The 18,946-nt window shown below is 41.5% G+C and overlaps 1 protein-coding gene across 2 annotated transcripts in view; it reads left to right on the forward strand.

Moving 5' to 3' along the window:
- The first annotated feature begins 9,837 nt into the window (after positions 1-9,837).
- Positions 9,838-18,946, forward strand: part of RPL19_1 (60S ribosomal protein L19) — a 29,628-nt gene continuing 20,519 nt past the window's right edge. Inside the window, exons 1-4 of one of the 2 annotated variants that reach the window (XM_051214062.1) lie at positions 9,838-9,879; positions 9,922-10,272; positions 10,305-10,833; positions 10,868-13,519. In XM_051214062.1, the coding sequence (XP_051067183.1) occupies positions 9,875-9,879; positions 9,922-10,272; positions 10,305-10,812 (864 nt within the window). In that variant the 5' untranslated portion in view covers positions 9,838-9,874 and the 3' untranslated portion in view covers positions 10,813-10,833; positions 10,868-13,519. Of the gene's footprint in view, positions 9,880-9,921; positions 10,273-10,304; positions 10,834-10,867; positions 13,520-18,946 lie in introns of those variants that run through there. The other variant, XM_051214063.1, reaches the window with a different exon arrangement.

Below are 18,946 nucleotides of genomic sequence, written 5' to 3' on the forward strand. Positions count from 1 at the left end.
AATTACCAGTCACAACAAATGAACACTATTCTATCCTGACTAGATAGAACACTCACAAAAGAAGGAGCCAATCAATATGGCTGCCGCCAAGAACAAGTATCAAGTAAAACAACACAGATGCGGTTCGGGAAGAAACACAAAAACTTAGTGAGGGCGTAAGAAAAGTAAAAACTATAGTAAAAAACACAAACATTAAAAACCCACATGTAATCAAAAGGCTAACAATGTACAACTAAGTGAATCAATAGGAACAAATGCAAGTGTGTACATTAAGGGATTTTCACACACACACACACAAAACATTACGGATCTTACAGGTACGTTTACCTTAACGTAGGTTTACGCAGACCCATTCACTGGATTTTCGTGGTTGCAGATGTTTCTATGCCAGAATCTACGCATCGATACGCGCAAACGGAGACTAATAGACGTAAACACTAACTTATCTGTTTGCGTAACTTCTTTTCTGGTTGCAGATTATCTCCAGTCACAATTAGGCATACGATAGACCCATTCTATCAACCACTACTCGATAAGTATCCTGGGATACACCAAACGCAACCGAAAGTGCCGTGTGTAACCGGCAACGTTATACATCACATCACGACTACAGGACCGCCTGTATTCTCGAAAACGTGCCAACTGGCCCCCGTAAAGCTAAGATTGGCGACAAACGAGTTCGACCACATGATAGACTTAGGTATCACAAGACCGTCAAACAGCACATGAGCATCTCTGTTGCTCATGGTCCCTAAAAAGGACAGCAACGATTGGCGTCCAACTGGTGACTATCGGCGATTGAACGCGAAAACCATTCCCGATCGTTACCCGTTGCCCCACACTCACGATTTGACTGCTACCTTGAAAGGTACAACTGTCTTTTCGAAAATCGACTTGGTTAAAGCGTACAAACAAATCCCTTTGGCTACTGACGATATTCCGAAAACAGCTATCATAACTCCTTTCGGACTCTACGAATTTTTGCGAATGTCTTTCGATCCAGGAAACTCTGCCCAAACATTCCAATGATTCATAGATGACGTTTATCGAGGTCTCAACTTTTTACATGCCTTTGTTGACGGCTGCTTAATAGCAAGTCTGGACAGGGAATCGCATCCCCAGCATCTGGATCTTGTTTTCGAAAGGCTACAAAAACATGGCATTACTGTAAACATTCAGAAATGCTAAATCGGAACTGACGCCCTAGACTTCCTAGGACACACTATCGATACGCAAGGTGTCCGACCACTTAGAACCGAAGTGGCGGCCATTCTGGATTATCCATAACCGACCATCATCAAGCGATTGCGCACATTCAACGGCCTTGTAAATTTCTATAGACGGTTCACACTGAAATGCACGTCACTCATGAAACCGCTGACGAACCAACTTCGTGAAAATGCGAAATCCATCGATCTGGACGACACCACGCGAAAAGCATTCTCCACAGTTGAGGAACTTATCACTAAAGCAACAATGCTTGCACATCAGGACAATGAAGCACCCATTAGCATCGCAGTAGACGCATCCGACTCACCAATCGGAGGAGTCTTACAACAATGGGTTAACAACTCCTGGCAACCATTGGCATTTTTCTCTAGACGGTTGCTAGACACTGAATCGAGGTACAACACATTCGGTATGGAACTCCTAGCTATGTATTGCGCTGTGCGGCATTTTCAACACTATATCGAAGGCCGCGAATTTACCCTTTTCACTGACTACAAACCACTTACATTCTCTTTAAGCTTTCCTCCAGACAAGTACTCTCCCCGTGAGTCTCGACAACTGGGCTACTTTTCGCAGTTTACTTCAGATATTCAACACATCTCTGAAGCGAACAATGTGGTCGCAGACGCCTTTTCTTGCATAACTCCCTTGAACAGTTTCCAAGGAATTGACCTTATACTCGCCCAGATTCAGAAAGAAGACACTGATCTTCAGCACGAGTTAACGTCTACAACACTCAAGCTATGCATCAAACAGATGGGAACAGGTGAGGAAACCTTACTGTGTGACACACCTACAGGTAGGGATTGCTCAATCGTGCCGAAACATCATCGACGCAACGTCTTCAATACATTGCACAAACTTTCTCATCCAGGTGTTCATGCAACCGTCAAGCTTATAGCAGAACGGTTTTGCTGGTCTGGCATGAATAAAGACGTGAGGGGGTGGGCACGCTCCTGTGTAAGCTGTCAGAAATCTAAGGTTATCAGACACAATAAATGTCCTTTAGGCTCATTTAAAACTCTCGATGCTCGTTTCGACCATGTTCATCTGGATTTGGTAGTACCTTTACCAGATTCAAACGGATACTTTTATCTCTTAACCTGCGTAAACCGTTTCACTCGATGACCAGATGCAGTACCTATCAAGGACATTACTGCTGAAACGGTGGCCCGCACCCTCGTCGAACGATGGGTAGCAAACTTCGGCTGCCCTTCAACCATCACTACAGACCGCGGACGTCAGTTTGAATCTGAACTTTTCCGTCGTCTGACCACACTACTAGGAAGCACTCGCTTCCGAACGACCGCCTACCACCCACAAGCAAACGGGTTGGTAGAACGTTTTCACCGACAACTAAAAGCTTCACTATCAGCTGCAAACGTTTCACAGTGGACGGACGCTCTTCCACTTGTCTTACTAGGTATTCGCAATGCAGTGAAAGCTGACATTGGATACACTGCGGCTCAACTCGTTTATGGAACGACACTTCGACTTCCAGGAGAATTCGTGGATCCTTCATCCTCTTCAATGAACGTGGATCTAACCTCCTACACGAACAGGCTTACAAACGCAATGCGTTCAGTTAAACCTGCTTCCACTGGACCACAATCAATCGATGTTTTCGTTCAACCTGACTTACGATATATTACACAAGTCTTCGTACGTCGAGACTCACATCGCTAAGAACGGAACCAACAATAGCATCAGCATCGATCGCCTCAAAGCAGCGTATTTAGAAGGAAATCCTATTCACGTCGATTTTACTTCGGTACAATCGAACGACACGGCTCCTACACTTATAATACCTCATTTGATTAGACAATCCTCTATATATTGATAGCCTATCAAATATATCTTCGAACCTCCTCGCTTCTGCCTTTTGATTTCATTTAGTGGGTACGATTCATATCAGGTGTTACTGGTTAAAGCGTCGAAATTCATATACCTGTGGCATCTTCAGTGTCTCAATAAGTCTTCATAAGACAGATCAAAGAGACCTTTTACCATCTTAGTACCTCGTCGTTGAACTAGTCCCAGCATATCTGCCTCACACTTGAAACAGGGACTCGCTGCTTGAATCCCACATTACAAATGTGGTCGCTCGAAAATCGGGTATAATAATCTGAGCATTTCTTCATCCAAATACTGAAAAGACCCACGAATAGATCATAATACCCCATAGTCTTTCGCAGCAGCAGCCCTACAGTGACTAGTGGTCTTAAGATCACTGCCTAATATGACTACTAAATATTTAGTTTTTTAACTTTGGGTAACACGAGTCCACATATTGTGTAGTGATACGTATCATCGTAGTTATTTAATTGCATCGCCACACTCCTGCTAGGATTCGTTTCTAGTGAACACCTGTCCAGTCATACCATCAATGAGCTAAGATCATCCTGTAATACTATTCTATCCGACATAATGTTTATGAGTCTCCAATTTTTTATGTCATCAGCGAAGAGTAGCACGAATGATTTTGCTACAGTTGGCAATTCGTTTACATAAAGTAAAAAGAGAAGAGGACCAAGGATTCTGCCTTGGGGAACCTTGCGATTTAAAGGTTCCCACAATGAAGGAGCTTCATGTACCATTATTCTCTGTCTCCTGTCCTGTAGAAAGTCACTTATCCAGTCTATGATCTAATAATGGACTCCAAAACCTTCAACTTTTCATCTAAGAGCAGAATCGGAAACCATATCAAGGGCTTCGGTTATATCTATGAAAATGACATCCACAGGAATATTCCGATCTTTTGCCTCAGCCCAATCCTCTCTTGCAATGAGAAGATCTGTCAAGCATGCTAGACCTCTCCGAAAACCATGTTGTTCCCTGCAGAAAAGATTATGCCCTTCAACACAATTTATAACAGATATCCGGATGATTTTTTCCCATCAGTTTTGCAACTGCACTAGTTAAGCTAACAGGCCTATAGTTACTAACTAAATCCCTACTCCCAGCCTTATACACCGGACTTATTATAGTGTCTTTCTAGTCTAAGGACAGTCTGGACTGCCTAAGCGACATGTTAAACAGTATGACTATAGGTTCAGCACTTACATCTGATAGGGCTTTCATTATACTAGGATAAATATCATTGAGCACACTGCATTTATCAGGGTTGAGATGTTGAGGTAGTCTTTAGACATTCCCTTTCTCAATAACTGCAGGGTCCATCAACAAGCCGACGCAATAAAAAATAATCGTTGGTCGTTCCTCATTACTGATAGAAAACACTTTACTAAAATATTCCAATAAAGCTTCAGCATTTTCGGCATCATTTCTTGCCAAGATTAATGGATTTCATACACATAGTTCCCTTTATTATCTTAAAGAGAGCAGGAACAAAGATTGGTGCAGAATAATATGAATTCATTTTATTTCGTTAGGTTCTCATCAGCTGCTTACAACCTAAATTATTTGAAAATTCAAATTATTACAGATATTGACATATTTATACATAAGAGTGTGATTAACGATGAATACATGTGTATCATGATGTAGCGAAGATTCAGATAGAGTTAACGAGCCCATAAAATGTTTGATTCGAATAAATAAAAAAAAGTTTGAGAGGGAAGGTTCCAGAACATTGAAATAATGATTGGGACTCATGAAAATAGATTAATGGTAATAAAGAAAATATGAATTGAAATCGGTCAGTTATGACCTCAATAACTCTACCCGAATCTTTGCTACATCATGATAAACATGCATTTATCCTTAGTCACACCCTTATGTATAAATATGTCAGTATCTGTAATCATTTGAATTTCAAACATTTTAGGTTGTAAGCAGCTGATGAGAACCTAACGAAACAAAATGAATTCATATTATTCTGCACCAATCTTCGTTCTTGCTCTCATTAATGGATTTTCTTGTAACAAAAGTGGTGAGATTTCATCATTTCTCTGAGTTTGCCTTTTTATGCACAAGAATAACCGTTTCGGACTAGTTTTACGATCTCTAATTAATTGTTTTTCATACGACTGTCTAGTCTTACTTGTTAAGGCTCTACAGGCATTACTAATCTCACGATAAATAGATCTGTACTATTCTAAGCCAGGAGAAATGAACATATTTCTGTGCTTTTTCCGACGTCTAAGAAGTTTCTTGACCTGTTTACTTATCCATGGTGGACTGTTATTCGGTCTACGTGGTACCAGGTATGGTATGAACGAGGACGTAACTGGACTAAACTTGCTTCTGAATATAGACTTTGCTTCGTCAGCTGAAGAGCTAGTATCTGCTGACCAATCTGTCCTAGTAGCGCACTCCTGAATGGCTGATATATTAGTTCTCCATACATTTGGACGAGGCTTAACCTGATCGTACGTCATGTTACTAGCTTCAAACGTGAATGACAAAACAGCATGATTCCTAACGGTGGAAGAATATTTAAGTTAACAATATCCTCAGTTGCATGAGTGATTACCAAGTTCAACGGAGAATAACCTTGGTTTGCACCAAAACGTGTGGGTTTGGATACATGCTATATTAATGTATGCTCCATCAGTGTTATCAGGAACTTACTATCAAAGGAGTTTATAGATCCTTCCGTGGTCATCTCAGTCCAACTAGTATCAGGTACATTGAAGTCTAATTATATCAAGCATATGATATTTGCACATCATAGCTTAATGTGCTCTAAAATCAATCATCAGCTCAGTAGACTAGGTTGCGACAGATAACACCGAGTATGAATGTACAATATTTGATAGGGAGGTCACAGCTAATGACCACACAAGTTCCAGCATCATAGGATTCGCGTTCTACCCAAAGTATATGGAAAGCATGGGAAGAGTACACTCTTACATCAAAACAAGAAAGTCAAATAGAGGAATTAATCGGAAGAAAATATCCAAAATCTGAAAAACATGTTTCATACAACTAACTGGGAATTATTTACAGATGATTCACTGGAAATCACCACTGATGTTATCACTTGTTACCTTAAATTCTGTTTTGGTATTTGTTGTCCCACTGAAACTATTTTTGTAAGTTTTGATCGACTTACATCTTCACAACTAAAACGACTACGGAGGATGAAAGAAAGAATGTACAAGGAGAGGAACTCTAATGAAGTTCGTAAGCTAAATGGTCTGAAAAACCTAGAGATCAGACGTCTCAACTCTATGTCTACTCAAAAACTCTTGTCTTGCAAAAACTCTCCAAGTATTTGGAGACTCTTTAAGGAACTTACAGGTGACAGATAGTTTACGAGCGACAACCCGCTGAATGTTTGCGACTTAAATAAGTCTTCTGTACATCAGTCATCTTATGTGATGCTCCCTTTGTCCACAGGTTTAAAGAATAGCTGTGTTCCTAGTTTCACTGAAACTGATGTACGAAGATGTTTCCAGTCGCTGAATTCATTTCGATGTTTGGGACCTGGTGGTGTCCCAAACCTACCTTTTGAAAAAATGTGCTGACGTCCTATGTTATCCATTCACGACTATCTTTAACAGATCTTTCTCATCTAACCTCATAACGAAAATGTGGAGAAAGATGAAGATAATACCCGTGCCAAAGAGAGTATCTGGTGATAAGAATGTGAAATGTAGACCTATTGTAATAACGTCACCCTTCCTCAAAACCATGGAAAAATTACTAATACTTCCACTTCAGCCTGCGATAAAAGAGCATATTGATCCGTATCCGTTTGCTTACAGATGCAAAAGAAGCACCTTAGATGCTGTTGGTGTTCTGCATCACAATATACTGTTCAACTTAGGAAAGGGTAAGAAGTATGTTCGATGTGCTTTTCTGGACTATACTTCAGCTTTCGATTCTATACCAAGACAACGTCTAATTAACAAGTTAATCAGTGTCAGTACTGACAGCTGGATAATCAACTGGCTATGTTCCTACCTCTCTGGAAGGGAATAGTACACTGTATTTGGAGGAAAGTGTTCAGAGTCTCTACTGTCTCATAAAGGTGTACTACAAGGAGCTGTTGTTTCACCTCTTCTTTTCTCTTTTTTTCTGCAGGATCTACCATCTTACACAGAAAACACTTTTGCGAAACGTGCGGATGATCTCACTGTATGTATGCCTATCTCTTCCTCTTCACATCCCACAGAAATGAATGAGTTTTTGTCTCATATTGATTGTTGGTCTGTTGGTAATGGTCTTATACTCAATCTGTCTACATGTCAAGCTGTTAAATTTAGCATGAAACATGAACGGAATCTAAACACCATTTTGAGATCCCATAATGCTTGTGCCATTGGAGACTCTTTGATAAACATAGCGTCAAAGGTCAATTATCTTGGTGTTACCTTTTCCTCTGATCTGTCTTGGTCTTCCCACGTCTCATTGTTATCGAAGAAGGTTTTCTGTCTGACTTACTATATAAAGAGATTGCATGCTCTTGGGATTACTCGTCATTTACTCTAACAATTTGTCAATTCTTGCATATTAACTATTATTCTTTACCGTTCTCCATTATTCTTTTCCGGGCTTTTGAGAAAAGACTTTCTTGTATTGCGGAGAGTGCTGAAGGCAGTTAGCAAGATGTGTGGTGAATCTTTCGAGGTCACAATTAATATGGCTGTGGATAGATATCTAAGGTCATGCAAACTCCTGGCAGGTGTTATTTTACCACATACTAACCATCCTCTTCAATCATATCTTTCTCCTTGTATATCTTCTGGTAGAACGAGACGTAATTACATTAAAATCCATGCACGCAAGCAAAAGTATAAAAGTTCTATAATACCTTACCCAGCAAATATACTCTGTGACGAACAGGTTGTTAGAGTTAACCTAGTCAATAACCTGCATTCTTAACATGCCTCTAATTTGAAAAGTTGTGCAGTTTTTTCGTATTTTTCCAAACCCTTTTGTCCTTTTTTGCCTTTGTCACTGTTTTTCTGCTCAAGTAACTTGTTGATAAACCCTGTGCTGATAATTCTATATTGTACCAAAATATAATATTGAATAAGGCCATTAATAATAATACCATGATACTATGATTTCCGTGTCAACTCAGTTACTATACTAGGTCCTCTCGTATAGTGAGTTACAAGTATTATTTCAACAATTAGTTTTGTTTGGAAATTTCGTGCTCCATGCTCAGGGGCTTTGATATAGATTGGCTTCCAAATGTGATAGCAGGAAAACCCTTCAGAATAGGAATATTCGCTCCGCTATGACGTCTTTCGTTTACTCAGTCTTGTACAGACTTTCGTTTAATATGGCCTTTGAAACTGAGATCAGTAAGCATTCCTTAAGTACAAATGAAGCTTCGTAGGAGAAACGAGTAATTAAGAAAATACGTTCGTTCCATAGTGTCAGATAAAGATTGTATCCTTATTCTGTGGAACGTATGAGCTCTAATGCCAGGTGTCTTTACGAGTAGTAGCTTGTAAAGTAAAGGTTATAATAGAAGTTTACTTTAGGTTCTTTCGAACTGACAATTATATATGCAACTGACCTAACTTTAAGGTCTGCTATTGTAGGCATTGCTCTAACTTTATCTAAAATTTTGATCTTTTACCCCACTAAAGTTGAGGCTACAACAGTGAAGCTGTGCTTCCAGCCCATCTAACTGTTTTACGACTGGTGACGTTATGCTACTTAGAAAACTCGTGATGACTGGAGGGATTCCACGAGGTTTCCCAAGCTTTTCGAGATCTAGTTCCAGCGTCAGTTGATTCACTTTACAACCAAATGCAAGAGGCATACATCTTGTTTGTTACTATCTGTGGTGTTATAACTCTTCTTTTTCGGAAGTAATGGTTCACTTACGAGTCTATCTACACTCCAATATGGTGCACGCTACTAAAAAGACATGTCTCGAACGAGTCTACCGGACCTGCAAGGCGTGTTCATAAGTAAGCTTGCGGGATATTCCTTACCCAGTAGAATTGTGTTCCCGCGGACTGAGTACCTCACCATCTCCAGGCTTTAGTCGAATTTTCGATAACTTCACCAACACCTTTGTACAGAGAGATTTCGTTTACTAAAATAATTCTCGCATAAATCATGACTGTCTCTTTAAATCTTTCGTAGACATCAACAGTCAAGTCAGTGCATTTATTATAGCAGCAGCTATTACGATTATCACATTGCGTTCTATCTTCAACCTGCGAGCTACAGGTTGGTCTGCCACAACGACAGTTTGCTTGGAGCATCATCGGTTACAAATAAATAAAACCTGCGTATAAAATGGAAGGTAATGCCAAAAGGACGAAACCCCACCTATAAAGCGACAAAAGACTCAAAATACGTTGATAAAAATGGGAGACAACTAAGTGACTAAACTATTCTCCAAGCCAGCATAATTTAGAGAAAATACTATCAAAGGCCTGAGAGTAAACCGAAACAAACAGCGAGCGTAAAGAAATCAACCAATCTATGCAGGCTCATAACAAAGATTTTTGACACAATGGATTTATTGACTTTACTATCAACCTCAATTTTTTGAACTCCCCTAACTTCAAGTTAAAAATTTAAGCCTCTCTGAATTATGTATACATGAAAACATAATGTGTGCACAAGACTAAAGAGCTGTAAAATATCATTTGTAGCTACTAGCTAGATGTTTGAATGTTTCGAATATTGAAACCTTAGTCAGTGTTTTTTAACTCTACTGATTTTTAAGCGCACTTTTCGGCTCTCACGAGATCCTTGCTGTGCAATGAGGTAGTCGTTGTGTAGCTTTATTTTATGAACTTTCATCCACAGCAATCTACGCGCTCAAAAGCGTCTGGCCTCGGCTGTATTCGGTTGTGGAAAAAAAAAGATTTGGCTAGATCCCAATGAAACTGCAACCATTCAAAATGCCAACTCGCGTAAAATGATACGAAAGTTGTTTAAAGATAACTTGATTATTCGCAAACCTGTGACAGTCCATTCTCGTTCTCGATGCCGAAAAAACTTGATTGCACGTAGAAAAGGTCGTCACTCGGGAACGGGTAAAAGAAAAGGTACAGCAGATGCACGTATGCCTCAAAAGGTCCTGTGGATGAGGCGAATGAGAGTTCTTAGGCGTTTACTTAAGCGGTATAGAGAAGCTCACAAAATCGATAAACATCTGTAAGTCCTAATATTAATCATATATTTTAAAGGTACCACTTATTATATCAACAATGCAAAGGCAACCAATTTAAAAATAAAAGAGTTCTCATTGATCATATTCACAAGAAAAAGGCAGAACGTCTCCGAGCAAAACAACTCAGTGATCAGGCAGAAGCACTGCGTCAAAGGAAGCGCGAGTCCCGAATAAACCGTCAGCACAGGCTCGAAGAGCGAAAAAAGGCCGTGATTGAGAGCTTTAATACAGCTGTTGCTAAATCCACAACTCCAGTCGCTCAAAAGCCCATCCCTTCAGTAGAAACTAAACCTAAGGTAGAAGTCAAGCCAGCTCCGGCCCCTGCACCAACCCCAGCAGTTACACCGACGTCTCAGCCGTCTGTTGAAAAGGTAGAAGTCCCAACAAAACCTGCACCTCTCAAAGTGTCGAAAGTTGCACCACCACCGAAAATCCCAACTGCAAAAACTCCTGCAGCTCCACCTAAAATACCTGAGCCTGGTTCAGCCAAGTCAACGTCTTCTAAAAAACCTGCCAAGCGTTAGTGTGAAATAGATTTCAAAATGGTAATATGTCTTTTTAATCATATTCTTGGGTTAGCTTGCAATTATCCGCTGTTGTGTCCATCCTTTGATTGTATCATGGAGATACGTTGTCTACATCAAATAAACTCAGGTGTTTGAACGAGTACGGAATTTCGGTAGTATGAATTAAAATACCTGTTATCTCATCTAAGTACTGCAGGGGTTTCTATAATCTTAGTTGTGTATGTTTATGGTCAGGTTTATACAGTGGTTGTATTATATTAGTCCTGAAAATAACAGTATTTTCAACGTAAAAGAATATCGACTTGTGTTTCATGTATGATGTTTGTCAGACGTCTTTGTATGCACACGTGCCAATCTATCCCTGTAAGAAGTCAGTGATTACCTATCATTGCGACCATCCAATAAAGGTCACAAGTTTTCAGTCACATCTATAATGTGCTTTCTCTAGTACTCATCTGTGATCTGCACCGCCACCTCTGATGTTGGCTCCCAGTTTGGTAAGATGTTGCAATTTGTTAGTTGACGACAATGTGGCTTTATCGTCAAGCTGTTAGGAGCGGTTGTGAAGTTCCGAACGTCTTGTGTCGAAATCTCTAGCAGATACTTGTAACCACTACAGTTCTTGAAATTCGAATGTTTAAACCTGGGTTTTGTAGTCCGTTAACGATTATTTATTTGCAAGAATAATCTTTTCAGATAATTGAATCAGATGTGCTATCTATGTGGCTCCACTTACTTTAGTAATCTCTAGCTACATCACTCCATACTGATCACGTGGGCTATAACACACTAGCTCTGTACTTGAGGAATGAACCGGAACTTCCAGACAATTGTAGGTTAGAAGTTGAAAGATTGGTCAGGCTGCGAAGAACAAGGACCTGTCATTAGTCTAATTTGAATAAAATAGGTTATGGAAAAACGGTTCAAAACAACTTGTTCGTAATACTCTCCATGGAATATGTTGTTTTCGGTGGCAGACCACTCATATCTACTGAAGTACGTTTTGATTTACGTCTCCGTGTTTGGTTTTAGTTTTTATACTAATTCGTGAAGACAATTGTTCTTCGTGTAAGTCCTTCCAATGGCTAGGTGTCCACTCGATACAATCATTTGAATTCCATGCATCATGTACCATCACTACATATTCAAGTATCAAGTATAGCTGCGAGGGTATATGTTATATCCACGGACTAGTTGGGTTGCTCAAACTTATACTGATGAAGGTTTCGAGTAGTTGATACACATGGACACCTTCGTCACTGTTCATTACTCCACGGACCCACTAATTATCTTTGAGTTACATAACCTTCAGGCTACACACATGTAGGTGAAAACTCCAGAATCTGCTCACCTCTATCAGCTCAATTAGGGTTAAGATGTGCTCACTAATCCTGCGAGCTGAATTAGGATAACACGTCTGTTAATATGAATGAATGACGGACTCTTGAAAGACTTATGCAAGCTAAGAAATAATAAACTTATGACCGACTTTAATGACTGTCCAATCTAGTGTCTTGCCTAAACTATCATATAGATTTAACCAGTTTCACTAGAAAAATGCATCCAATGATTGCTAAGAACTTGGTCTCTTGCAAGTAGTGTAACTGCAAAGTACTCAATCCTACGAGGTTAATGATCACATCTGGTTGTGAGCCTTGTAACTTCAATTTGTGGTATATAGATTATGCTGTCAGCTACAACGTAGGACCAGGCACATATATGCATCGGTCCAAGTTGCCATTACCTCATTAGCACAACAACATAAACTCCGAATTCATAAAAGTAGTCACTTAAATGGTAGTAATATATAAAAGGAAGATTGTGTATAAGGTTGTAGTACAGGAAGAAAGAATACTATACTACTAGATTATGCTGTGGACTAAGGTCACTTAAATTTACAATGCAAACACCAATTATTGATTAGTGTTATTTACGTAGTTGGCCAATATTTGTTATCTAATTAAGCATCTTATTCCAAATCGTTTATCTGGTTTCACCCTTCCCTTAATTCCTCAAGTTGAACAGGAATTTATTGTATGACTCGTTAATGTGATAGTGAATCGCGGAGGTAGAAATGACGTTGAATCCTAATGGCTATGTATCAACAGGAGCAGATCAACGATCTATAGAAGTAACGAGATTTGAATAATAGCACAGTAAGTAATGGCAAGAGAGTCAACATCTTTGGTAAAGATTATTGAAGGTCTTAAGTAGTACAATATTTTAGATCTAGATGTATAAGATTGATCTTCAACACAAATGCCCCGGTGCGACCGAGGGTGGGGAGATTCCGCCCTCCCTCCCTCTCAAAAAGCTCTCACATGGTCACTGCCACGGAAGTCCTGCTCATTAACTTCTCACAGAGGGGGTGTTTATGAAATTGAGAGGATAAAAAGCGAATGTCTGGTGCTTCAACCGAGTTGGTTGGTGTGGTCGATCCACCTAGGGGAGTTAAAAAACGCTGATTCCAAACTAATGATGTACATAGGCTCCAGGATCCTGACTTATTTGTTTGAACACATGAGTATTGGTACAAGAGAGCAGCAGATATATATGCGCCACACAAAGCAATGAGGATGGGAACAAAAGAAAGAATGTAAGCTGCGTATAAGAAAGAAAAACAGAACAACAACGACCACAGATCCCAGTAGACAGTCGTTTGTGCGCTGTCCGACTGAACGGAACAGTAAGAATCCGGAAAGATAGGGACACTCGTCGTTGCCTCTTCGTCGTCTCTGCCTATTCTCCCGCTGACTGCAGCTCAGATGATGTAAAAGATGAGTTTTACAGAAAGCTTTCGGACCTTCTCCGAAAAGCTAAGCGCTCGGATGTAGTAATAGTGGCCGGTGACTTTAATGCTCAAGTAGGTAAACTAAGCGATAGGGAAAGACACCTAGGTGGATCTTATGGTGTCGCGGCTCAAAGAACAGATAATGGCGACCGTCTGTTGCAGCTATGCTCAGATAACCGCCTGTTCCTTGCAAATACTAACTTTAAGCATAAGGAAAAACATCTTTTAACATGGCGACCCCTAATTCGTCCCAACGTTGGACCCAAATAGATCACATCGCTATCAGCCACCGATGGAGGGGCTCGATAGAAGACTGTCGCTCATTCTGGAGCACATGCCTAGATTCAGATCATGCTCTAGTGCGAGCGCGTATTTGCTTGCGTCTTACTGGACGTAGGAAAGACGCTGCAAGGAAACCTCTTAGGGGCCTACTTAATGATAGTCAAGCTAAGAGTATATTTCAGGAACAACTAGAAAAACAGTTAGGCAGCCATGTATGTGATGCCCACCCCGATGCAGCATGGAATGATATCCGAAAAGCTGTGGAAACAGCAGTGATATCTGCTAGTAAGGTAAACCATAAGGTTAGGGAGCAACACTGGATCTCAGCAGCATCTATCGCACTGATAGATGCTCGGAAACTCATTCCACCTGGCTCTGAACATAATGAAGAGCGGAGTCAGCTTAAGCGCAAGCTGACAAGAAGTCTACGCAATGATCGCGAACAGTGGTGGGTGGCGAAAGCAAGAGAGATGGAAAAGGCAGCGGCAATAGGTAATAGCAGACAATTGTTCAGACTCGTTAAGGAAACCGGAATTAGGAACCCGACCGTTAGCGAAACAATCTCAGAGAAAGATGGACATATTATTCATTCTCAATCCAGGAGATTGGATCGATGGGCAGAACACTTTAGGGATCAGTTCAACTGGCCTTCAGCCACACTTCGGTTTCTCACGATCTCTAGTCAACCTGAATGGCAAGTTAATGTAGGTCCTCCGTCCCTTTACGAAGTTGAAAAGCCATAGGAAATCTGAAACGAGGGAGAGCAGCAGGCCCTGACAGGTTTACTCCTGAGATTTTTAAGGATGGTGGTCCAGTATTAGCAATGAGATTAACCGAGGTCTTAGGTAGAATTTGGGAACTGGACGTAATCCCATCTGACTGGTCTCAATCACTGATTGTGCCAGTCCATAAGAAAGGACAAAAGTCCTCTTGTGACAATCACAGAGGAATCAGTTTGACTAATATAGTGTCTAAGATATTAGCCTCAATAATACTTCAACGCCTAATCAAAGCTCGTGAAGAGCAGATTAGAGAAAACCAGGCGGGTTTTCGACCTGGACGTGGTTGTATAGATCAGATATTCACACTACGTCAGGTTCTAGAACACAGACACTCGTTCAGACGCCCCACAATGGTAGTATTTCTCGACCTTAAGGCGGCATTCGACTCTGTTGATCGTGAGGTTCTATGGCAGTGTTTGTCACTGAAAGGAGTACCAAAGAAGTACATTAACCTTATAAAGGCTCTCTACTCGAACACAACTGGTAGAGTGAGAGCTTATGGCGAACTTTCATCAGAATTGATTACCTCAAGTGGTGTTCGTCAGGGCTGTCCACTCTTCCCATTCTTGTTCAACTTTGTGGTCGACGTACTTTTAGAGATAACACTCTCCTCATCTAAATTTCCGTGGGTTGAACTTCTACCGAGAGATTCACTTTTTGACTTGGAATATGCCGATGATATATTTCTGTTTGGTGAAAGCGCTGACAAAATGCAGTCTTCTGACCACTCTAAGCAACAATGCAAGCATGTTCGGGATGCGACTCTCTCCCTCGAAATGCAGAATGTTGCTTCAGTCAGTCAGTCAGTCAGTAAACGTAGAACTTCGTACGTACGTACATCAGTTCGAGTTGCCACACCACATTAGCACAGAGATGCAGTTGTCGATTCAAACCCCATAGTGGTAGAGGTAATAAGAGTATAAGCAGTAATCGGGAAGATTAGGGTTTGGAGATGTTATTTAAAGAGTATAACCCAGTGAAATAAATTTGGAAAGAGGAAAAAAGGGACATGAAGAATTCAGAAGATTAGAATTTGGGAGAACACAGAGAGTGGATGCACCTGCGCCATTGCAAACGATTTTGAGCCATGTCATTCAGGGTCTCTAACCATCGGTTGCTATCACCTCGTGGTCCCCAACCAGGTAGTCTACACCTACCAACATGACTCAGTCCACTTGTCAGTGACTTCATGGACTTGTGCCATGTTTTGGTTTGGCCGCCCCTAGCTTTCTTCCAACCTACTCCTATACCACTGAACATAGCACGTCGAGGCAGTCGGTCGTTGGGCATACGTAACACGTGTCCCAGCCATCTCAACTGATGAAGTTTCACTACTTCATCAATTGATTTGCCATCCTTACCTAGTACCCGTTTCCTAACAACTGTGTTACTTACTCGATGGTCCCATGATATACGAGCAATGTTTCGAAGACACCTATGATCAAATACTAGTAGCCTACGGATATCCTCTACTCTTACCGGCCATGTTTCACTGCCATAAAGTAGGACGGAACGAACTGCTGCGCAGTAAACACGTCCTTTGGTTGATAGACGGATATCTCGCCTACGCCATAAATGACGCAAGTTGGCAAAAGCTAGTCAAGCCTTCTGTATCCGTGCTGAGATTTCGTCACACACCAAACCACAAGGGCTGATGAGACTTCCAAGATAAGTGAAGCTGTCGACACACTCAACTACTTCACTCCCTAACACTAGTTCGGGTGTCGATGTAACCCAATCCTGAAGTAACATTTTGCATTTCGAGGGAGAGAGTCGCATCCCGAACATGCTTGCATTGTTGCTTAGAGTGGTCAGAAGACTGCATTTTGTCAGCGCTTTCACCAAACAGAAATATATCATCGGCATATTCCAAGTCAAAAAGTGAATCTCTCGGTAGAAGTTCAACCCACGGAAATTTAGATGAGGAGAGTGTTATCTCTAAAAGTACGTCGACCACAAAGTTGAACAAGAATGGGAAGAGTGGACAGCCCTGACGAACACCACTTGAGGTAATCAATTCTGATGAAAGTTCGCCATAAGCTCTCACTCTACCAGTTGTGTTCGAGTAGAGAGCCTTTATAAGGTTAATGTACTTCTTTGGTACTCCTTTCAGTGACAAACACTGCCATAGAACCTCACGATCAACAGAGTCGAATGCCGCCTTAAGGTCGAGAAATACTACCATTGTGGGGCGTCTGAACGAGTGTCTGTGTTCTAGAACCTGACGTAGTGTGAATATCTGATCTATACAACCACGTCCAGGTCGAAAACCCGCCTGGTTTTCTCTAATCTGCTCTTCACGAGCTTTGATTAGGCGTTGAAGTATTATTGAGGCTAATATCTTAGACACTATATTAGTCAAACTGATTCCTCTGTGATTGTCACAAGAGGACTTTTGTCCTTTCTTATGGACTGGCACAATCAGTGATTGAGACCAGTCAGATGGGATTACGTCCAGTTCCCAAATTCTACCTAAGACCTCGGTTAATCTCATTGCTAATACTGGACCACCATCCTTAAAAATCTCAGGAGTAAACCTGTCAGGGCCTGCTGCTCTCCCTCGTTTCAGATTTCCTATGGCTTTTTCAACTTCGTAAAGGGACGGAGGACCTACATTAACTTGCCATTCAGGTTGACTAGAGATCGTGAGAAACCGAAGTGTGGCTGAAGGCCAGTTGAACTGATCCCTAAAGTGTTCTGCCCATCGATCCAATCTCCTGGATTGAGAATGAATAATATGTCCATCTTTCTCTGAGATTGTTTCGCTAACGGTCGGGTTCCTAATTCCGGTTTCCTTAACGAGTCTGAACAATTGTCTGCTATTACCTATTGCCGCTGCCTTTTCCATCTCTCTTGCTTTCGCCACCCACCACTGTTCGCGATCATTGCGTAGACTTCTTGTCAGCTTGCGCTTAAGCTGACTCCGCTCTTCATTATGTTCAGAGCCAGGTGGAATGAGTTTCCGAGCATCTATCAGTGCGATAGATGCTGCTGAGATCCAGTGTTGCTCCCTAACCTTATGGTTTACCTTACTAGCAGATATCACTGCTGTTTCCACAGCTTTTCGGATATCATTCCATGCTGCATCGGGGTGGGCATCACATACATGGCTGCCTAACTGTTTTTCTAGTTGTTCCTGAAATATACTCTTAGCTTGACTATCATTAAGTAGGCCCCTAAGAGGTTTCCTTGCAGCGTCTTTCCTACGTCCAGTAAGACGCAAGCAAATACGCGCTCGCACTAGAGCATGATCTGAATCTAGGCATGTGCTCCAGAATGAGCGACAGTCTTCTATCGAGCCCCTCCATCGGTGGCTGATAGCGATGTGATCTATTTGGGTCCAACGTTGGGACGAATTAGGGGTCGCCATGTTAAAAGATGTTTTTCCTTATGCTTAAAGTTAGTATTTGCAAGGAACAGGCGGTTATCTGAGCATAGCTGCAACAGACGGTCGCCATTATCTGTTCTTTGAGCCACGACACCATAAGATCCACCTAGGTGTCTTTCCCTATCGCTTAGTTTACCTACTTGAGCATTAAAGTCACCGGCCACTATTACTACATCCGAGCGCTTAGCTTTTCGGAGAAGGTCCGAAAGCTTTCTGTAAAACTCATCTTTTACATCATCTGAGCTGCAGTCAGCGGGAGAATAGGCAGAGACGACGAAGAGGCAACGACGAGTGTCCCTATCTTTCCGGATTCTTACTGTTCCGTTCAGTCGGACAGCGCACAAACGACTGTTTACTGGGATCCACTCTAGGAGAGCTAGTTCTGCTCTGGGACTCAATGCTATTCCTACGCCGGCGAGGCCACGTGAAGCAGAATCAGGGCTTCCAGATACAGGAAGCGTAAATGGTGTCGGTTCTTTATTTTGGCATGGTGAGGTCAAATGAATGACGCTACTTGGATCCTGTATGCGCGTTTCGGAGACGCAGCATACATCGATGGCGAGAGATTCTGAAGTTTTAGCTAAGGAAGCCTGCTGTCCTATTTGGCAAAGTGTTCGTACGTTAAAAGCTCCTACGTGTATTTTAGAGCGTGGTTTCAGGAGACCAGGATTGGCGTTCCACGTACTCAAATCGTTTGCCCTAGCGGTGCGAGGTGATAAAGAGACGTGAGGAGGGTTAGTCGGGGAGATAAGAGAGGTATTAGAAGGTGTAGGAAAGATTTGAATGTGACCACCTTGGTCTCTTGTGCTGTCACGGGTATGAGGGATGATATCACATCCCGGCTGCCCACACCGTGGAAGGGTATTTCTTGAGGAACCTGAAAATGAA

Source organism: Schistosoma haematobium, chromosome 2 (genome assembly GCF_000699445.3).
Source record: "Schistosoma haematobium chromosome 2, whole genome shotgun sequence".
NCBI lineage: Eukaryota > Metazoa > Platyhelminthes > Trematoda > Strigeidida > Schistosomatidae > Schistosoma > Schistosoma haematobium.